Raw genomic sequence first — 22,573 nt, 5'->3', positions numbered from 1 at the left:
GTATTGTCACAAAAAAATTAATATTAATGAATCCTGTTTTTACTTTGTCTTTTCATTTTCCTTTTAAATGTATTAATGCATTTTAAAGTAATGATTTAAACATCAAAGTATCAATCATATCTATCTTTGTCACAAAAAGGTACAGTAACAAACATTTGAAATAAAAGTAAACAATAATACTAAACATGTAAATTGATGAATTATGAGAAGTATGTTTTTGCACAAGTCAGTGTTGATGTCATTAGGGCCAACGTTATCAACTCACCCATGATATTTGCTACATTTTGGGTATCTTTGAGTCTAAGGGCTCATGTACATGAACATGCAGTGTTTAGTGGTCCGCAAATTGCGAATCTGCAAAACACTGATGCCGTCCATGTGCCTTCCGCAATTTCAGCGTGCCTTCCGCAATTTGTGGAACGGAACGGGCGGTCCGTTATAGAAATGCCTATTCTTGTCTGCAAAGTGGACAAGAATAGGACATGATCTATCATTTTTGCGGGACTGTGGAACGGAGCAACCAATGCAGACAGGACATTGAGTGTTGTTCTCATCATTTGTGGCCCCATTGAAGTGAAAATGCAAATTGGATGCGGAACCAAACCATGTTCTCTGTCTTGAGATGCTACTTTACTTTCTACACTGTGTTTCAGACTTGTGAAATGTCTCAGTTAGTAAGCCTGGCTTAAAGCAGTTCAACGGGGAACCACACCCACTTTCTCACCATCTGGAATAGAATAAAAAGACTTATATTGAGACTTTTTGATACCAGAATTCTGGAATGCAAGGCCTAATAAATTCCCTTCCTATATAACAAAAATTAATAAAAAAATATATATGGTAACATGTTTATAGGTGTTGTGATGGTATTTCAAACAGTTTCTTTTTTCGCTTTATTTGCTTTAGCACATAAGTAGTCGAAGGCACAAAGACAAAGCAGCTGGAAAACCACCCAAACCTAAATATAGCCCTTACAATAAAGTCCAGAAAACAGCCTCTCCACTTGGGGTAAGTTAAAAACTGAGCCCTACATATATGTGGTAGATAAACATATCAATTCTGCATAAATCAAATGTAAGAATTTCCCCTAAAAATTTGAATTTTGACAAATTAAAAACTTTTGGGCTTTGTCCCTTATGAATCAGGTAGCCACCATTTTACAGTTCAGAAGAAAGAGAAAAAGGCATCTGCCGCCAAAAATGGATAATCTTTAGACAGTGTATTTTTAAACAGACTATTTGTTACTTCTGGCTACTATCCGTTTGCCTATAACCATATTTGTCACTGTCACTTTGACATTACTAATGCAGGCTTGGTGTTAAAGATCTTGAAAGAGTTTGGAAACAGTATTAGGAGACCTCAGAGTGTCATACACAACTTTAACAAATGTATCCGGACTGAATCAAATTTGACAGTAAATTTATCTCTACTGTACCTATATATTATGTGATTGGTACTTATGAGTTATTTAATTGAATTCACAATAATGTGATTCTCAGCTTAATTATACTATTAGTATAAGCCCAAGTATGTAATAGAATGATTGTGAAAAAAAATGATGTAATTATATTTAATTGCACACACACAAAAAAAAAATGAAGAAAAATGTTAACATTGAACTTTTCTACAAGCGCATACAAAGATAGGTCATTCCAGTCTAGGCAGTGATCTGTCATACATTAGATACAGTGATATTTTTGAAGAATAATGGCATGCACTTACCCATCTGCCCTCCTGTGGAAAGTCCACCTGCACTATGATGGTGCCACTGACCGTGGTACTGGTTGATCTATCAAGGAGCAAAGATGCTGAGCCAATTGGGCTCCTTGCTGACATCACATGCTTCCTGAGGGCAGGTTTTTTAAACAGGCAGCTGCTGACCACAGTTGTCTGTGTTTAGTCTTAATGCCTCACAAGCTTCATTGTACTAGTTCTCTGTATTTCTGGATTAATGACCCTTTGCTAGTTTTTGACCTTGCTTTTGATACTGACTGAATCTGATATGATCTCCTGTGATTGTGTCTGTCTGACTCCCTTTAACTACACCCTCTTCACTCTGTCAGAATAGGAAACAATGATAAGTTGGAGTAAAAGTGAATTGGTCGGCACTCCTGGTCGTTGTGGATAGTGCTCAGTGGTAAATGCTTTTGCAAAATCAAATAGAGTAAACCACGGCACTCAAATTGAAGTTTGCAGCAGTTTTTTATTATTTCTTATTCCATCCAAAAATTAAGAGGGAGCCACTGGCCAATGTTTCGGTCTATCCTAGACCTTGTTCACTGCCATAATGTCAGGCTGACTAGATTTGCATGGAGAAAAGCAAATCTTGGCAGCCTGACATTATAGCTATATATAAAAAAATATTGTAATATATCACATTACTTACAGCTATTACTCGTGTACACGTACATGGCAGCTTATTCTAAAATGTTATCTGAAAGTGTACTGTAGATATGCTTTGCAGACTATGCCCTGCTGCCATTCATGGAATACAGGAGGTCTGTGGCTTTGAAAGGAAGATAATTAAGCTTATGAACTATAATGCATTCCATATTGATCTGTTTCAGCTCACATTTGTTTTAATAAATGCTTCTTTTTTTTTTCATGAACTAACAATTATAGACCATCTTTCTTAGAACTCTGCATATTTAGACACAGTCCAATGAGTGCTGACAGTGCCAGACTATGTAGAGTCACCTTAATTTCACAACTGCAATAGTAACACCAAGTTGTCAATGTATTCATTAATATTTAGGAGACCTGAAAAAATGCCCCAGAATAGTAATTTCATGGGGAATCAAAGTATGTGGTAGCACAGAAATGTTTGGAGTAGTGACAGGTCCTCAGTTTCGTTGTATGCAAAGTTTAAAGAGTAACAAAACTTTTATTCAACTTGTTTTATTTTTTTTAAAGCCCCAAATGTCCTATTTTTTTTTCTGATATACAAACTGGATTCCAAAAAAGTTGGGACACTATGCAAATCGTGAATAAAAACTGAATGCAATGATGTGGAGGTGCCAACTTCTAATATTTTATTCAGGATAGAACATAAATCACGGAACAAAAGTTTAAACTGAGAAAATATACCATTTTAAGGGAAAAATATGTTGAATCAGAATTTCATGGTGTCAACAAATCCCCAAAAAGTTGGGACAAGGCCATTTTTACCACTGTGTGGCATCTCCCCTTCTTCTTACAACACTCAACAGACGTCTGGGGGCCGAGGAGACCAGTTTCTCAAGTTTAGAAATAGGAATGCCCTACCATTCTTGTCTAATACAGCCCTTTAACTGTTCAATCGTCTTGGGCCTTCTTTGTTGCACCTTCCTCTTTATGATGCGCCAAATGTTCTCTATAGGTGAAAGATCTGGACTGTAGACTGGCCATTTCAGTACCCGGATCCTTCTCTTACGCAGCCATGATGTTGTGTTTGATGCAGAATGTGGTCTGGCATTATCTTGTTGAAAAATGCAGGGTCTTCCCTGAAAGAGATGACGTCTGATGGGAGCATATGTTGTTCTAGAACCTAGAAATATATTTTTCTGCATTGATGGTGCCTTTCCAGACATGCAAGCTGCCGATGCCACACGAACTCATGCAACCCCATACCATCAGAGATGAAGGCTTCTGAACTGATAACAACTTGGGTTGTCCTTGTCCTCTTTGGTCCGGATGACATGGCGTCCCAGATTTCCAAAAAGAACTTCGAATTGTGACTCGTCTGACCATTTTGCCACACTGCATTTTAAATGATCCCTGGCCCAGTGAAAACGCCTGAGCTTGTGGATCTTGCTTAGAAATGGCTTCTTCTTTGCACTGTAGAGTTTCAGCTGGCAACGGCGGATGGCACGGTGGATTGTGTTCACTGACAATGGTTTCTGGAAGTATTCCTGAGCCCATTCTGTGATTTCCTTTACAGTAGCATTCCTGTTTGTGGCGCAGTGTCATATAAGGGCCCGGAGATCACGGGCATCCAGTATGGTTTTACGGCCTTGACCCTTACGCACAGAGATTGTTCCAGATTCTCTGAATCTTCGGATGATGTTATGCACAGTTGATGATGATAGATGCAAAGTCTTTGTAATTTTTCGCTGGGTAACACCTTTCTAATATTGCTCCACTATCTTTCTGCGCAACATTGTGGGAATTGGTGATCCTCTACCCATCTTGGCTTCTGAGAGACACTGCCACTCTAAGAAGCTCTTTTTATACCCAATCATGTTGCCAATTGACCTAATTAGTGTTAATTGGTATTCCAGCTCTTCATTATGCTCAAATTTACTTGTTCCAGCCTCTTATTGCTACTTGTCCCAACTTTTTGGGGATTTGTTGACATTGATACATTGACAAATGATACATTTACTCAGATTAAACGTTTGATCTGTCATCTATGTTCTATTACAAATTAAATATTGACATTTGGCATCTCCACATCATTGCATTCAGTTTTTATTCACAATTTGTTTAGTGTCCCAACTATTTTGGAATCCGGTTTGTACTTTTTCTTTTTAAATTCTAATATACTTTATTAAGAGATTTTGCATTTTTACTAAAGAAATTGGCAAAGTCCTGATTTCAACCGCACTTTAAATTCACTTTAGTCTCACATCCCTGACTTCTTAGCGGTGTATGGAGTTTGGATTCCTTGCACTGTAGCAATGGGGCCTGCAGAGAATGGTGTATGGGCAGGAGCACTCGGCCTGGCGAAATGCTGGCAATGCACATCAGTACCCTGCAAAGATGTGCTATACCAGGATTAGCTAAGCAGAGTGGGCACAGGCAGGAGTGTGTGCTCCTGCCCAAACACCATTCTCTGCGGCCTTATTGCTAAAATGAAGGGAATCCATACTCTGTACACTGCTGATAAGTTAGTGATGTGCGAATATATTGACTTTAAAGGCGGTAGAAATCAGGACTTTAGGCATACATTTCTTTGGTAAAAAGACAAAATCTGTTAAAGAAGTAAATAAAAAATGATTTTTGGGCATTTGAGGCATTAAAAAAAAGTTAAATAAAAGTTTATTTACTCTTAAAATGTTATATATGATAAACTGATGTGTAACATTTGCCCCTGGCAGCTAGTCAGATTCCAGGTCTCATTTTCAAATGTCCTTTTAAATTTAATTTTAATTAAAAATTAAAGAGGTATCTGTAACTATGGGCAACTCCCCAACTTTTCCATTGCATCTGTTTTGAAAAATCTTCATTACTAAATACATAGTGTAGCACAAAACATGTAATACTTGATACATTTGTCATCAGCAAAATTTGGTTACTGTTAAAGGATTTAAACGGATTCTGTCACCAGGTTTGGGGCTATAGAGCTGCGGACATGCACGGCTAGATCGCCGCTAGCATGTCCGAAATATATGTGTCCTATAGGGCTGTGTGGTTTTAATAAAAAAAAAAGGATTTTATAGATATGTAAATGAGTGTTGAATGTGTCCAAGGGGCTGTACGAATCTTACTTGTGCCCAGCCACGCCCGCCTGTGAAGGAGCCCAGCACCGCCTATGTCTCCTCCTTTCATCAACGATAGATAGCCGTAATCTCGCGATGCGCGAGCTCGCGCATGCGCAGTTCTTTCCCTGAGGCTGATACCAGCACAGGGAAGGAACACTATACCGGCACTGCGCATGCGCGAGCTCGCGCATCGCAAGATTACGGCTATCTATTGTTAAAGAAAGGAGGAGACATAGGCGGTGCTGGGCTCCTTCACAGGCAGGCGTGGCTGGGTACGGCTGGGCACTATTTAGATTTGTACAGCCCCTTGGACACATTCAGCACTCATTTACATATCTATAAAATCCTTTTTTAAAGAATTTAAAACCACACAGCCCTATAGGACACATATATTGCGGACATGCTAGTGGCAATCTAGCTGTGCATGTCCGCAGCTCTATAGCCCCAAACCTGGTGACAGAATCCCTTTAAAAAACATGGCTGCTATTTACTAGCTACAAATAAATAGAAAGAAAAAGGGAGGAGGTTAAACAAATCCTCAGGGGTTTAAAGAGAGTGTGTAACCTTTGGGTGCCAGCAGTGATGGATAAGGAAAAAAAGATGGTAATCAAGAGAGAATATAGGTGTAGGATACTAACTACAACATCACATCTGTCCATAGGTTGTGTCTAGTATTGCCGCTTAACACTATTGAAGTGAATGGGGTTAAGCTGCAATACAGCAAACAACCTGTGGACCTACTAATCCCACTGTACGTTTAGGAATGTTTTATATCTCACCTGGTGACCTGAATCTGCTAAGCCACTAGTCAAGGTGAGCAGGTCTGCATAGACAGGTGGTACTGGTGCAGCAGGTCAGGGGCACAGATGCAGCACAGATGGAGATGTAGCATATCTGCATGTGTAGCTGAACAGTAGATGTAGTAGAGCTGTAGATGTATCTGGATGATGCCGAGATGTGTATGTGCAGCGATGAAGCTTTAACACACTTGATGTAGTAGAGAAGTAGCAGTTGTTGGGGCCTTGTAGTAGACTTGAATGTAGTAGGGGTGTAATAGTGGAAAGCCAATTGTAGCAAAGTGGTAGCAGTGGCAAGTTCAGTGTAGCAGAGTTGTAGCAGTGATAGAGGTGGGGGGGATAAGTGAACTAACAAATGAATGAATAGGAGGGACGCCAAGTAACTTGAATAACCAGGCAGTGTACCGCTGGACACATGAGAAGCAGGACCAAGCCAAGGAGGGGGCGGCACAGTTGGGGGTATGCTCCCACATAATCTGAAACTTCCAATCAGTTCTATCAGTGTCAGACTGTGCAGGAACACACCCTTTACTGGAAACACCCAATTGTACCTTTATTGCAAACTGATGACATTTCATTCATGAATTTATAATAGTAATAATAAAGATACGGCACAATAGAGTATTGAAAATAAATTCTCTAAAATTATTAACTGGGAACTGCAAGTAGTTACTAAAATAGATTTATCAGCAGAGGTGACAGGTTCTCTTTGAAGGGACACTGACATGCCGTTAGAGCATATAAAGTGACATATATTCTTCTATTGGTCTTAATATGCTTAATTAAAATATACCATTATCAACCCTCGCTGCCTTTCCTTCACTTATAAAAAGTGTTTTATCAATATGCAAATTACCTTACTTTGTGCCCAAGGGGCTGTCCCTCATTCAGCCGCGCCCCAACTGCCGTCTCCTAGTGCCGCCCAGCTCATTAGTATTCACTGCACTGGGCGGCTTTTGTTTCTCCCGACGCAGTGAAATCCCGCACATGCCCAGTACTACGGTATCTTCCTGGCATCAACTTTATCTTGTCGCTCCTTGCCTGCGTCGGATAAGGTCCCCGGCACCCTCCAGCTCTAGTAGAAGATAGTACTGGGCATGTTCGGGAAATCACTGCGCCAAGAGAAAAAAAAACCCACTAGGCACTAGGAGACGGCAGTTGGGGTGTGGCTGGGCACACAACTGAATGAGGGACACCTCCTTGGGCACAAAGTAAGGTAATTTGCATATTGATAAAAACACTTTTTATAAGTAAAGGAAAGGCAGCCAGGGGTGACAATGGTATAGTTTAATTAAGCATATTAAGACCAATAGAAGAATATATGTCACTTTATATGCTCTAACGTCCTGTCAGTGTCCCTTTAAGTATATTAAATCATCATTCGTAGACTTTAAATAGGTTATTCACTTCTTTTATAATGCTGTCCTATTGTTAGGTCATCAGTTGCTGAATGGAGCACCACCACCAGCCCTGCCAATCGGCTGTTTAGTTGTAGGTCAGTGCTGGAACTACACAGCTCCATCCATTGTGCAGTGGGCAGAGCTTGTAATTGCGGCGGTGCTCCCATTCACTTCAGTGGGATTAGCACTGTAGTAACCAGTGCCGTACACTAGACAATGCACGGAGCTGTGTAGTTCCAGTGCTAACCTCCACCACCAGAGCAACTCTGAAATTGCTTATCAGCGAAGGTGTTGGATAATTGTTGATTAGATATTAATGGCCTATTCTGAGGATAAGCCATCAACATGAAAGAAATAGACAATCTATTAATACACAGTAGCTTTACTGGGAATAAATTCATACAGTGTCCATCTTTACTTCAATTAAATTACTACATAATCCAAGCAAGTATTGCCGAACACATTTCCACTTAGTTTCGTACAGCATTTTTGATAAACCACACTTGAGTTTCTCTAATTGTTTGCAAGCTTGTTTTTTTTTTCTTGAAATTAGCAACTCCTTTGATAGAAATTATCTTTAAAGAACATCTTTTCAATGTTCTCTATCATTCCATGAAAGTAACTACAGCTATTAAAACATGCTGCATACAAGAATGGATTTTTGTCCTCCAGGGTGTTTCACTGTCAAATTGAGATAAGCTCTCTGTAAAACCATTTTCGCTTATCTAAATACAGCATGCCGGCTGAAAAATAATAATATATACATATATTTATATACATTATTATGTAACATATCCATTTGTTACTAAAAATGTACATTCATATTTCAATTATTAAGGCATACCTATTATTTTAGAAACTTTACCATAACCATAACCTTTTTTAGGGTGTTTTCTCTTCACTTTCTCTAATTCTTTTCTCCATAATGCTGCTCCTCGCTTGCCTTTTAGGGTACGGCTAGACGACAACATTTCTTGTAATGTATTTCATTGGTCTTGCAATGAGTCATATGACATGCTGCGACTGTGGATTTTTTTTCAGCCTGTCACATCGCAATATTTCCCGTACAACACTACACTTCAACACCATTAAATACATTATATGGAATGTCGCCATGCAGCCATAGCTTTGTGACTTTTCTTCGACTTGCTCAAGTAGCTGTACCCTAACATGGTTTGTTAATCTTAGAGAACATGAAAAATGTATCAAAGCCTTGTTCTGTACAGCACCTAAGCTAACTTGTAATGAACTAACCATAATGTAATGTACTGCGATGTAACTTAGAATTAGAGTTCAGAATTAATATATACACGTAAAGAACTTAAGGGAAGATTTATCATCTCCCTTGCACCAGAAAAGTGACTTAAAAAAAGTCACAAGGTGTGTTTTTGCCACTTTTAAAATGCAACTTGCCCTAAAACATGACGCATCAATGACACTCTTTGTCTGACTTGGAGGAATATTTCTCTGACTTGTAGAAACACTCCCGTACCAGCACCAATGATTCTACCACTGATCATTTGTTAGTAATTTGAAAAGTCATCCCGTGTAAAGAGACCATTTTACTGAGCAACGATGGGCTCTAGTAATCTCGCAAAGAGGGTTATGTCTATAATGTCTCTACAATGCACATATTTACCTTTTTTTTGCATTTGCTATTTTCTGGCAGTTTTCATGTACTATAGAGAAGCCTACCAGAAATATACAAGGAAGAATACCATATTTAGAGCATGCTGCATTTTGAATAACACTACACAAAAAGCCAAAATATTAGAAACTAAAGACACATTTGGGGAAATTTATCAAACTGGTGTAAAGTAGAACTGGCTTAGTTGCCCAGATTTCACCTTTCCTTTTTTATAGCTCCTTTGGAAAATGAAAGGTGGAATCTGATTGGTTGCTATGGGCAACTAAGCCAGTTCTATTTTACACCAGTTTTATAAATGACCCCATTGTTTGTAACGTGCATTTGCGCAACATCTGGATAAAGCATTTGAAGCAATAAAAAAAAAATATATATATATGTTCAGGCAAAACACCATGACAAATGTTACCTGTAAAAAATGCTGGAACAATTAGTTGCTTTTTTGCAATGGATTTTTTTGCTCCTTTTTTGTGGCATTTTATGCACAGTGTTTGTGTAGAACATGCTGTCAAAACACCAGAAAAAAATGCCCGCCCCCAAAAAAGATTCTGTGTCCAGCTTTTAATAATTCCCTTAGACCTTCAGCTAGCATCTGGAGCTGGCATCTTTACTCTTTATCACAAAAATACACTGGTGCAAACATAAAATACACAGTATGTGTAAAAGCAGCCTTAGGCCTCATGCACAGAAATTGCGGCTCGCAGACAGCAGGCCTTTAATATACGGGCACTGGCCGTGGGCACTCTGTATCATGGATACAGAACTATTCACTTGAATGGGTCCGCATGCTTCAAAATACAGAACAGTGTGGAGCAGAGGCACAGAGTGGAAGCCCACGGAAGAACTACGGAGTGCTTTTATGGAATTTTGGTCCATGCCTCTGCATGGCAAAAAAGTAGAACATGTTCTAGTGCCCCCAGTATTTAAAATGGCCTCTCTCTTTAATGCCCACGGTATTCATAAAGGCCTCTCTCTTTAGTGCACCCCCGTATTCATAATGGCTTTTCTCTGTAGTGCCACTGAGTTTTCATAATGGCCCTCTTGTAGAGCCCCCAGTATTCATAATGGTCCGTCTCTGTATTGCACCCATTATTCATAATGGTCTCTCTTTGTAGTGCACCCAGTATTCATAATGGACCATCTCTGTAGTTCCCCCAGTATTCATGATGGCTCCTCTCTGTAGTGCATCCAGTATTCATAATGGTCCATCTCTGCAGTTCACCCAATATTCATGATGGTCCGTCTCTGTATTACACCCAGTATTCATAATGGCTCCTCTCTGTAGCAACCCCAAGTACTCATGATGGTCTCTGTAATGCCCCTAGTAGTACAATGAAAGAAGACATACTAAATACCTGAGTCCAGCCTCATGCTGCCATCTGCTATGGAGCAGGCAATTGCAGTGGAGCAGGCAGTTGCAGTGAAATCATTGCGACCCCGTGGGTCTCAGGATATGAGAACGTTGTTGCACTGTCTAAGATAGCATTGATGTTATTGTTGCCTCCTACATCCTTATACTGCCTGATAAGCCTGGGGCCAAGTAGCCTGAGGCATATGGGGATGGCAGGAAAAGTAGCCATTGGCTCCTGTAAACTGCTGCCCCCCTCAGAGGCAGATCAGTGACTGTCTGAGGTGAGATGTCCATCTTGCCTCATGGCAGAAACGGCCCTGGGTATTAGTCAAGTATATAACACCAAGCCTAGAAAAAAAAAGTCATAAGATATTTTAGGTGTCGCTATATTTCTTCTACAAATAAAAGCTATTTCGATAAACAGTTTTGGTATAATATTTCAGATTTCAATTATGAAAGTAGTTGTAAAGGAAACACTTAAAAAGTCATAGGACATATTTTAAAGCATCTATTGTATACTAAATTGTTAAACTGTATATCCATTTCTTTCCACAGATAAAAGTAGCCTTTTCTAAACAACGTCTAAAGCCATTAACTGCACGGATATTACCAAATCCTCTGGCAGCAGCAGCAGCCGCAGCAGCTGCCGCAGTTGCTGTGAATTCACCCTTCAATCTCCGTACTACGCCAGCAGCTACGCTATTTCAGACTTCAGCACTTCCTTCAGCACTTCTGCGGCCAGCTCCAGGGCCAATACGGACCACCCACACACCTGTTTTGTTTGCTCCTTATTGATCTTCAAGCAGGGATAAGTTGTACTGCAATAATTTTTTTCCGAAACAAAATAAAAAAATCAATAAAAAAAACCACAAAACAAAAGAACTATGCAGTGTTTATTTTTAGTTTAGAAGAAAAATAAGCCAGAATTTTTCTTAGTTGAAACTGCTGGAGACAAGCAAGAAAAGGTCATATTTTCCTAAAAAAGAGCATTACTTAATGTAAATGTATTTTGTTGTATAATTTTATTGCTAAAAGAAAGCACATATGACTGACTATGTATGGGAAGGATTGGTCTTTACAACTCCTAACTATGGGATTTTTGGAGCTTTTTTAGCTCATAAGGGTTTAGGCAGATGTCTCACTGTTTATCAATGTTGGTGAATATCTGTCCATTAATGGTCATCCTATACCTTTCCTGCCTCACCACAGGGATAAGATATTTTATCTGCCAAAATTCTTCAGGTGTTTAAAAGCAAAGAGACACAAAAAGAAAATACTTGCTGCTCAGTACAATATCACAATATGTTAGTACAGCTAGGATCACCAAGGGTCCCCATCATTTTAGATGTTTTTGTACTTCAAATTACATAAGAATATCTCCAGCATTTTAAAAAAAAATGGATCCCATATTTGTAAAGTTTATTAAGTGCATTTGAAATATCCAGTGGCTATATGAGACATCACCATTTCCAAAAGTAGGGTTGTGGAAGTAGCATACATCCAATACAATGCCCAACTAAAATCTGACAAAAAAATTTGTGCGGGTCTGAGATTTGAAGCAAGAAATATTACTCTGAAAGGCATATGAGCAAAGTAGGCAACCCATGGTAAGGAGTTCAGTTGGTCAAAAGTATTTATGACATTTATGTAGAAGTAGGAATAACTTAACACGACATGTTTGCCGAAAGATTTTAAACCCACCTTGAGAGACATTGTCAAAAACATTATGAGGGCATACAGAAGTGACCTACCGTATTATTTGGTTAATTAGCTGTTTTAAAATTGAGAAATTTGAGAACTGAAGTGTTTAGCCCACTATTATTTTTCACAGATACTATGTAGTAGACACAATCATGGATTTTCAAGTGATATAGAAATGGGACTGCAAAGAAACTTTTTTTTTTTTTTTTTTTTTAATTAAAGTGATGTGTTGGCTAAAGAGAATATAGCTATATTTATAAAATTGTTTCACATACTGCAACTGAAATGCAAAAGGGAGATGTACAAATACTCTCCAAAAAGTAATCTGCCCAGCTCATAGTATTGATTAAAGTTATAGATTAAGTATTCTATGCCAAGATTATTGAATAGTCACTGTAAACGGTTTTTGCATAAATCAATAGGCAAACAGAAGAGACTTTGTAATGCAATATGTAATGAAAATGTCCTTCTCACCCTCCTAAACTAATATTCTTTGCTGAATCTCACTAAAGAGACAAGACAGACTTCCAGCTCATTGCAGGATCAAATTACATGATACATAAAAGTCTATGTAGAGTGGAGATGGAGGAGGAGTGAGCTGCTAGATGGAGAAAAGGCATTTTCTCTGATAATACAGTACAAACTGAAAAATAATTATTTGAACTGATTTCTATGATAGGGCTTCAATAAATGAACAGTAGGCCATAGCATTTGCACAGTTAAAGGGGTTTTCTAAGAGTTTTACACTGATGACTATCCTTTGGATAGGTCATCAACATCTGATCAGTGGGGTCCAAGACCCACGACCCCAACAATCAGCTGTTTGAGCAGTCAGTGGCGCTCACAATACCTATGTAACATCACATTCATTGGTACATGGCCTGGGTGCAGCTCAGTCCTATTGAAGTGAATGAGACCAAGCTGCAATGCCAAGCACTATACACTGTATGGCACTGTGCTTGGTTTGCAGGGAGAAGGCCGTGGTGCTACTGTGATCGCCAGTGCCTTCTCAAACAGCTGATTGGCAGCGCTACCAGGTGTCAAGAGTCCATACAGAATACTGGTAGTCCTGGCTTAAAGGTATCCCTGACCTTTGTTGCTGTAAATAGATGGTAAGTCAAACAATATTCCAATTTAAATTACTATCAGATGGTAGAAACAAAATTCTCCATTGGTCCATTAGAACCTGAAAACCAGCAAGAACGATACTATACTACATTCTCTCTACTAATTAATAGAGAAGTGAATAAATTAAGATGTTAATTGCATAAGAAGTTTATGACACAGATAGTTAGGACTTAGCTGTTCAGTGGTAGACTGGAATGTCATAGGCAATGTGCTTTTAATTGAAAAAAGAGGCTCCAGCACCAAGCGTGGACGTAGAAAATTCCCAATCTTTATTCAGCAATATTCCATATATACAGCAATCAGTGGCACAGGCTCCCGCTTAATCCCAGGCAATCAACGCGTTTCGGACAAAAGTGTCCTTAGTCATGATCTAGGTGTCCTGCATGGTGGTCACTGAAATAGGGCCCAGTTCCCGCTATTCCGCCTCCAGGAGGAGTCCTGGGGAGGTGGGTTGGGCGCCAAGACAATCAAAACCATGCAAGGCACCTGTACAAACATTTCTCCCGTGATATAAAACATATAAATTTATTTTCAACATACCAAACCATTAAACAGTCTAAAATCATGTGGTTTTACCTATCTGAATACATCAAGGATATTGGCCCAGAAGTGGTAGAAAAGATATATATATGTATATCGTTGTCCATACGGCAGATTTAAAACACATGTCTAAACATGTACAAATATATGAGTATATAAATGGATATCCCTAATGAATATAAGATATAAACAAAGATATAAATGTAAAAAAAATGGGACAGAATACAGGGAAATATAGAGGTAAGAAATGAGAAACAAAAATCTCAAAAAATGTGCTTTTAACCTGGTACTTCCTATGTGATGGGGTTTAATACCATGTGGAGATGAGTACAGCATTTCTTTAATTGCAGTAAGTTTACTCTTTGGGTTATTATCTATACAACATATCTCAGTTGTGAATTGCCTCCCTTATCCACTTGGCGGTTTAAGCCTTATTTGCTTTTTCTTAGGAGGGAAAAGGGGGGCATCTTATATTTATCCTTTATGGTCTCCCTCCCACTTTTTGCTTTTGGTCTCCTTATGAAGCTTTCATCTTATGCTTGTGTGTCTCATTGGCTCAAGGGTGACTATAAATGTATCTGTCATCTGCAAGTAATGTGGCCCTCTGACAGTCCATCACTAAACAGCTATGTCCTAACTCGCAGCCTATTACTAAACATGGAAGTCTACCACCTATTAGCTACTGTAAGTCCTAACTATCTGGGTTATAATGTTATATTCAGTTGGTAGTTGATATAGAAACATAGAAACATAGAATGAGTCGGCAGATAAGAACCATTTGGCCCATCTAGTCTGCCCAATATACTGAATACTATGAATAGCCCCTGGCCCTATCTTATATGAAGGATGGCCTCATGCCTATCCCATGCATGTACAGCCTATCCATAGCTGAAATGTCCAGTGATGATATACAGTATTTGTGTAAGCTTCTCATGCACTTAACGGCTTTATTTATTCACTTCTCCATAATTAAGTAGAGGGAATATATTATAGTATCATTTTTCTGGTTTTAAGGTTCCAATGGGCCCATGGAGAATATTGCTTCTATCTTGTGTTGAGCTAATCAAAGTATCCAAAGAGGACTTTGATCAGAATTTCAGGAAAAATTTGTTTTGCCACAAAGCCAATTTTTGTGGTAACAAATCATTATTTTCCTAAAATGGTGGCTGAAAATAAAAAAAAATTATACTCACCTCATCCACTTGCTCGCAGAGAGGCCGTCTGCTCCCATCTTGATTAAAGTACACTCACCAAAGGACCTGCAGTGAACAAAATGACCTCATCACTGATGACATCACCACGAGTGCCCACATGTGAACACGTGGTAACATCATCACGCTCGCCGCAGGTTCTTTTGGTGGGTTTTCTTCAATCAAGACGGGAGCAGACAGCCTCTGCATGAGCAAGTGGATGAGGTGAGTAACAGATGCCATAATTGACTTTGAATGCAGCATCTGAAGGGTTAAATGACAGTGGACAGCCTGATTGCTGTTTCCTGTCATTGCTCCCAGTCTATACAATGGAAAGTGATTTGAGATGAAGTAATTCATAATGAATCAAATATGTTGTTGAAGTTTGGCAGATAAACTAAATTACATTTTTCTAAACTTTGTACCATCTGATACAGTGAGTTAATTTGGAGTATTTTTTGCCTTACCATCTATTTACAGCACTAAGTGTCTGAGCTACTCTTAAGCCAGGACTACAAGTATTCTTTGAATATGGACATTTATAGGTCTAGGCTTGGTATTTCTGTATGTACATTTATTAGTCTTGATTTTTTGCATTAATGCATTTTTCACACTGAATTGACCTCAGATGAACCAATAGATTTGGGTAAACACTCTGGGATCTCCTGGAGATGCTGTGACAACATGCGTCTTTAGAGGTTGTTTTTCACAAGTCTCCATAAGTAATGCTGTTGACTGCTTTGGGTCAACTTTTTGTATGTTATAGTGGGATGTGAAAGTTTGGGCAACCTTGTTGATCGTCATGATTTTCCTGTATAAATCGTTGGTTGTTACGATAAAAAATGTCAGTTAAATATATTATATAGGAGACACACACTGTGATATTTGAGAAGTGAAATTTAGTTTATTGGATTTACATAAAGTATGCTATAATTGTTTAAACAAAATTAGGCAGGTGCATAAATTTGGGCACCACAAAAAAGAAATGAAATCAATTTTTAGTAGATCCTCCTTTTGCAGAAATTACAGCCTCTAAATGCTTCCTGTAGGTTCCAATGAGAGTCTGGATTCTGGTTGAAGGTATTTTGGACCATTCCTCTTTACAAAACATCTTTAGTTCATTCAGGTTTGATGGCTTCCAAGCATGGACAGATCTCTTTAAGTCACACCACAGATTTTCAATTATATTCAGGTCTGGGGACTGAGATGGCCAGTCCAGAATGTTGTACTTGTTCCTCTGCATAAATGCCTTAGTGGATTTTGAGCAGTGTTTAGGGTCGTTGTCTTGTTGAAAGATTCAGCCCCTGCGCAGCTTCTGCTTTTCCACTGATTCCTGGACATTGGTCTCCAGAATCTGCTGATACTGAGTGGAATCCATGCGTCCCTCAACTTTGACAAGATTCCCAGTCCCTGCACTGGCCACACAGCCCCACAGCATGATGGAACCACCACCATATTTTACTGTAGGTAGCAGGTGTTTTTCTTGGAATGCTGTGTTCTTTTTCCTCCATGCATAACGCCCCTTGTTATGGCCAAATAACTCAATTTTAGTTTCATCAGTCTACAGCACCTTATTCCAAAATGAAGCTGGCTTGTCCAAATGTGCTTTAGCCCACCTCAAGCAGCACTTTTTGTGCTGTGGGTGGAGAAAAGGCTTCCTCTGCATCACTCTTGCATACAGCATCACCTTGTGTAAAGTGCGCCGAATGGTTGAACGATGCACAGTGACTCCATCTGCAGCAAGATGATGTTGTAGGTCTTTGGTGCTGGTCTGTGGGTGACTCTGACTGTTCTCACCATTCATCGCTTCTGTCTACCCGAGATTTTTCTTGGTCTGCCACTTTGAGCCTTAACTTGAACTGAGCCTGTGGTCTTCCATTTCCTCAATATGTTCCTTACTGTGGAAACAGACAGCTTAAATCTCTGAGACAGCTTTCTGTATCCTTCCCCTAAACCATGATGGTGAACAATCTTTGTCTTCAGGTCATTTGAGAGTTGTTTTGAGACCCCCATGTTGCTACTTTTCAGAGAAAATTAAAAGAGAAGGGAAACTTACAATTGACCCCCTAAATACTATTTCTCATAATTGGATTCACCTGTGTTTGTAGGTCAGGGGACACTGAGCTTACCAAGCCAATTTGAGTTCCAATATTTAGGTTTAAAGGTTTTGGAATCAATAAAATGACAACAGTTCCCAAATTTATGCACCTGCCTAATTTTGTTTGAACAATTATAGCACACTTTCTTTAAATCCAATAAACTTCAATTCACATATCAAATATCACTGTGTGTGTCTCCTATATGATATATTTAACTGACATTTTTTATCGTAACAACTAACGATTTATACAGGAAAATCATGACGATTAACAAGGTTGCCCAAACTTTCGCATCCCACTGTATGTACACATTGTCACATATGGTATGTAATTTGGTGATTTTTCCATTAAGTGTGTTTCCATAACGCAAAACATATTGCCTTGGTTAATCCTGCTATAGCAACAGTATATTGCTGGAAGTTTACATGTATTCTATATAATTTACTGTTCATAGTTTATAGCCTACTGAGCAACTATTGTAAGCCCCAACTTACACATCAATTCAAAGCATTATTATTATTATTATTCAGTGACTTGAATTTGCAGCTATTTTTCCTTAGCTCTTCTCAGTGATGTGTGTAAAGATACACTATAAAGTTTGATTTATGCAAACTTTGTTGAAAGTACAGGGTGGGCCATTTATATGGATACACCTTAATAAAATGGGAATGGTTGGTGATATTAACTTTCAAGATGAGTGGTGACCATGGCGGCCATTTTGAAGTCGGCCATTTTATAAGTGGTCAGAAACTTGTAAAGAACTCATGAAAGAATAAAGTTACGTTAGAACTAAGCACACCATTATTTTTCTTGTGAAATCCCCAATAAGGTTAATGTGTCCCTCTTCCTATTGAAAAAACTAAAGTTAGAATCAAAATGGCCGACTTCAAAATGTCCGCCATGGTCACCACCCATCTTGAAAAGTTTCCCCCTCAAATATACTAATGAGACACAAACAGGAAGTTAATATCACCAACCATTCCCATTTTATTAAGGTGTATCCATATAAATGACCCACCCTGTACAATGAGCATTTACATGTGAGGGCATGTGATGTGAGAGCAGTGCAATGCCATATAAATCCCAGCAAGCAAGTCTGGTAGATCATCACATGAGAATGCTCATTTTGTGTCCTTCTAAATGGATCCCGGTAAAGAGGAATAGAAAAAAGAAAAATCTTTAGTATTTTAAATGCAAGTATTTACACAGCCATATAAAGATTTAATCTGTTACAGTTAAACACGCTACAAAAACCTCTGGTGTGTACGGCAAAAACACTGTGAGTAGTACCCTGCTCAATTTTCACACCCAGAGCAAACTGGTTATTTCAAAGTCATTTCATACCATGAAGATCTTAAAAAAAAAACATGCACTGTTATTGTGTAGAATCAATATACAGAAAACATGATCAATGGAACAGGTATCATATCCTAAAATATTCCTAGTATTATTGTGAGGATTTTTTTTATTTTGATACAGCACACAGTACAATTAAAATTTTAAAGGGGGTGGGAATTGTGTGTTTTCTCAATATGTTTACTGCTGTATTATGGGATTTTTTTTAAATAATGGATGTAAAACAGTATGTAATGTATTATATGTGCCATAAATGTATGGGTTGATGTAAAAAAAAAAAAAAAAGATATATGTGATTGTTCTCCTTATTAATGCACAGCTTTATTTCTGCTGCTCAGATTTTCTTGGTACTAGCTTCTAAAGATTATGCTATTGGATTTAAAGCTCAAAAGTTGTTAAATTAGCTTTCCATAGTGGGAGTTAATCAGGTCATTGTTAAAATATTCTTAACAGGGAAACAGTGCAATGTAATTGTCATTAGGGATATGTTTAAATGAAAATACATTCCATGTTTAAAGATATTCCTGTTATTTCATTATAATATATACAGTTTTTTTTTTCTTTTTAAAAAGGTTTCTTTTCAATATTCAATCTATATTCGTCTCAAAAATATTTGTTTTCTAAGATGATACAAAGAGATAATTTATTGTAATAGAATAAAACTATATCAGTGGAATAAATTGTTTTATGTGTATTCATGAATCCTGAAATGCAATTACTAAGTTCAATTCCATTAGAGAGTCATTCTGGAATTAAAGGGGTTGTGTGAGATACAGCTTCACTCCCGTCCACAGGAGTATTATCCTCGAAAAAACACACAACGAGCTTTAAAAATTCCCCATAAAACATGAATTTATTAATATAATTAAAGGACAAACAAAAAATGAAAAAATGTTGTAGGGATCAAAGAGAAAAATTCATGTGAACCAATAGGGCAATGCAATTATAATAAATAAAAACATACACTAAACAAATTATAGTAGGTGGACAATCAAAAGCTGATGTATTGCCAAGTTAGCACACTGGAGGATATAGAGCATCACATTCATATGGCTATGGACGCGTGTCACCAATTCACTATAAATGCTAGCAGGGCTCAAAAACAGCCCTCTTACCCCCATATACAACAAATTATCTGACACTAGGTATAACAGTGTAGCTATGAACCTCAAATGTAACTTTCAAAACCTTACCCTATGACAGAGTAGTGTTGAGCGCGAATATTCTAATTGCAATTTTTTTTCTCGAATATCGTAACTTCGAAATTTTGTGAATATTTAGAATATAGTTCTATATATTCGCAAAATCTAATATTCATTTTTTTTTAATTTTTTTATTTTATTTCCCACTTCCCTAAAGTTGTTCTTACCTGTCCTTTGGATTCCTGGCTTCCTGGCTGCTCCAGTCAGTGCCCGTTGCCGCTTCTCCCATCACCATGGGAACGTCTCCATATACTAGAATGTACTGTCAGATTTGAGAATTGCGTTGAAATCGCAATTCGATTAATTCAAGTTATAATAATCGAATTGCGATTTCATCTTGGACCTGGTTTACTATGGTTGGCTTGGTAGAATTAGCGAATATGACGAATGTATTCGTCATATTCCACAAAGCGAAGATAACGAAGTATTCTCCATCTTCGTTTTAGCTATCTATTCATCAACTTTGCTAATTCTAGCAGTCATATAGGAAAGTTTACTATAGAGACAGCTAAGTTTAATTCGCTATGTGATTATATTACTTAGCTTTTTTTTATAAATTGAATCATTATAATAATCAAGTATTTAACTATACAATAAAAAAAAAAGCAAAGTAATATAATCGCATAGCGAATTAAACTTAGCTGTCTCTATAGTAAACTTTCCTATTTGATTGCTAGAATTAGCGAAGTTGATGAATAGGTAGCTAAAAACGAAGATGGAGAATACTTTGTTATCTTCGTTTTGAGGAATATGACGAATACATTCGTCATCTTCGCTAATTCTAGATATCAAACCAATAGGAAAGTACTAGCCTTAAGTTGAAAATCGCAATACGCGATTATTTAAATAGCATATTATTCGCGATAAATGAAATAATTACGAATATTTGATTTCCCTGAATATAATACGAATATTCGCGAAATATCGCAAAATCGAATATAGCACCTCCCGCTCATCACTATGACAGAGGAGTCACTGCCACCTTAATGAATGTTTCACATGAACGTCAGGAAGAGAGGCCATCAAGTATCCCACACCAATGTCCTAACACCAATGGAAAACACTAGCCTCCATCACTAGAGATGGCCTTGCGGTTTGCCTGGCGGTTGTTTCGCGGCAAACTTTGCTCTTTCACTGTTCGAGGAACGGGCGAACATATGGCGATATTCACACCCGCCATATTATTTTACATTGTAAAGAACTTTGAGCCATGACACATCCATCAGGTGGTACAGGACAGCCAATTGAGACGTTTCAGCACATGGACATACCCCCTACCTTATAAATAAGGTAGGGACACAAATCGCTAGCTAATTGGTCCACAAAAGTCCATTTAAGGACTGGTATTGGTGTGATATCGATAGGTGTGACATACTGAGGGGTATTATATATAAATAATATACTTTCTATATAGTGCCTTTAGGTAGTGCAGCATTTGTCTGCAGTTTTGCTGCATTATTGCATCTACACAGAGTGAAAAATACTATTTGAAGAAATAATTTCTACTGGTGTGATTTACCAGTTGCCCCCCGAAATAAACTGATGGAAGCAGGGGTGTTATAACCAGTAATATACTTTCTATATAGTGCATTTAGGTAGTGCAGCATTTGTCTGCGGTTTTGCTGCGTTACCGCATCTACACAGAGTGACAAACGCTATTGGAACTAATAATTTCTAGTGGTGTGATTTACCAGTTGCCCCCCATAAAAACTGATTGAGGCAGGGGTGTTATATACCAATAATATACTTTCTATATAGTGCATTTAGGTAGTACAGCATTTGTCTGCGGTTTTGCTGCGTTACCATATCTACACACAGTGAAAAACGCTATTGGAACAAATAATTTCTACTGGTGTAATTAATCAGTTGCCCCCCAAAAAAACTGATTAAAGCAGGGGTGTTATATACCAATAATACACTTTCTATATAGTGCATTTAGGTAGTGCAGCATTTTTCATCTGTTATGCTCCGTTACTGTATTTACATAGAGTGAAAAACACTATTTGAAGAAATAATTTCTACTGGTGTGATTAACCAGTTGCCCACCAAAAAACTGATTAAAGCAGGGGTGTTATATACCAATAATATACTTTCTATATAGTGCATTTAGGTAGTGCAGCATTTGTCTGCGGTTTTTCAGTGTTACTGCATCTACACAGAGTAATAAACACTATTGGAAGCAATAATTTCTACTGGTGTGATTTACCAGTTGCCCCCCAAAAAAAACGAATTGAGACAGGGGTGAGATATACCTTCTTCCACAAATACTGCTCTACAATAGGGACTTTTGTCACAGGGTCATTTTGAAAATGACAGGCAGAGGAAGAGGCAGGCCATGCCGCAGGGGAGGCAGGGGTCGGGCAGGTGCAACAGGCCGCAGCCTAAGTGGGAAGTTGAGAAGGTGCGTGCGATTATGTCAAAGGACTCCCCAGACTTGATTGAGTGGCTCACTCAGCCTTCTGCTTCTGCACCCTCCTCATCCTCTCTATCTGCACCCTCTTCACTCTCTGTTGTGTGCACTCCCAAAGACGCCACCACCATATCCCCTCCACTCGAGTCAGAGGAATTATTTTCCCATCTATTAAAAGAGCTTACCGATGTGCAGCCATAATTGGTATCGGATGAGGAAGAGGAGGTATCAACAGTTGCCACCCAGCAGTCTGACGACAGTACCCAGATCGGCTCAAGGAGGGTGGTCCCCG

The 22,573-nt window shown here is 38.4% G+C and overlaps 1 protein-coding gene across 1 annotated transcript in view; it reads left to right on the top strand.

Moving 5' to 3' along the window:
- Window positions 1–12,481, top strand: part of ZNF385D (zinc finger protein 385D) — a 471,339-nt gene extending 458,858 nt beyond the window's left edge. The window contains exons 7-8 of the mRNA XM_044295143.1: window positions 907–1,008; window positions 11,211–12,481. Of these exons, the coding sequence (XP_044151078.1) occupies window positions 907–1,008; window positions 11,211–11,450 (342 nt within the window). The 3' untranslated portion in view covers window positions 11,451–12,481. The remainder of the gene's footprint in view (window positions 1–906; window positions 1,009–11,210) is intronic.
- The last annotated feature ends 10,092 nt before the right edge of the window (window positions 12,482–22,573 follow it).

This window comes from Bufo gargarizans, chromosome 5 (assembly GCF_014858855.1).
Source record: "Bufo gargarizans isolate SCDJY-AF-19 chromosome 5, ASM1485885v1, whole genome shotgun sequence".
Lineage (NCBI taxonomy): Eukaryota > Metazoa > Chordata > Amphibia > Anura > Bufonidae > Bufo > Bufo gargarizans.
This window is presented reverse-complemented; position numbering and strand designations above follow the sequence as displayed.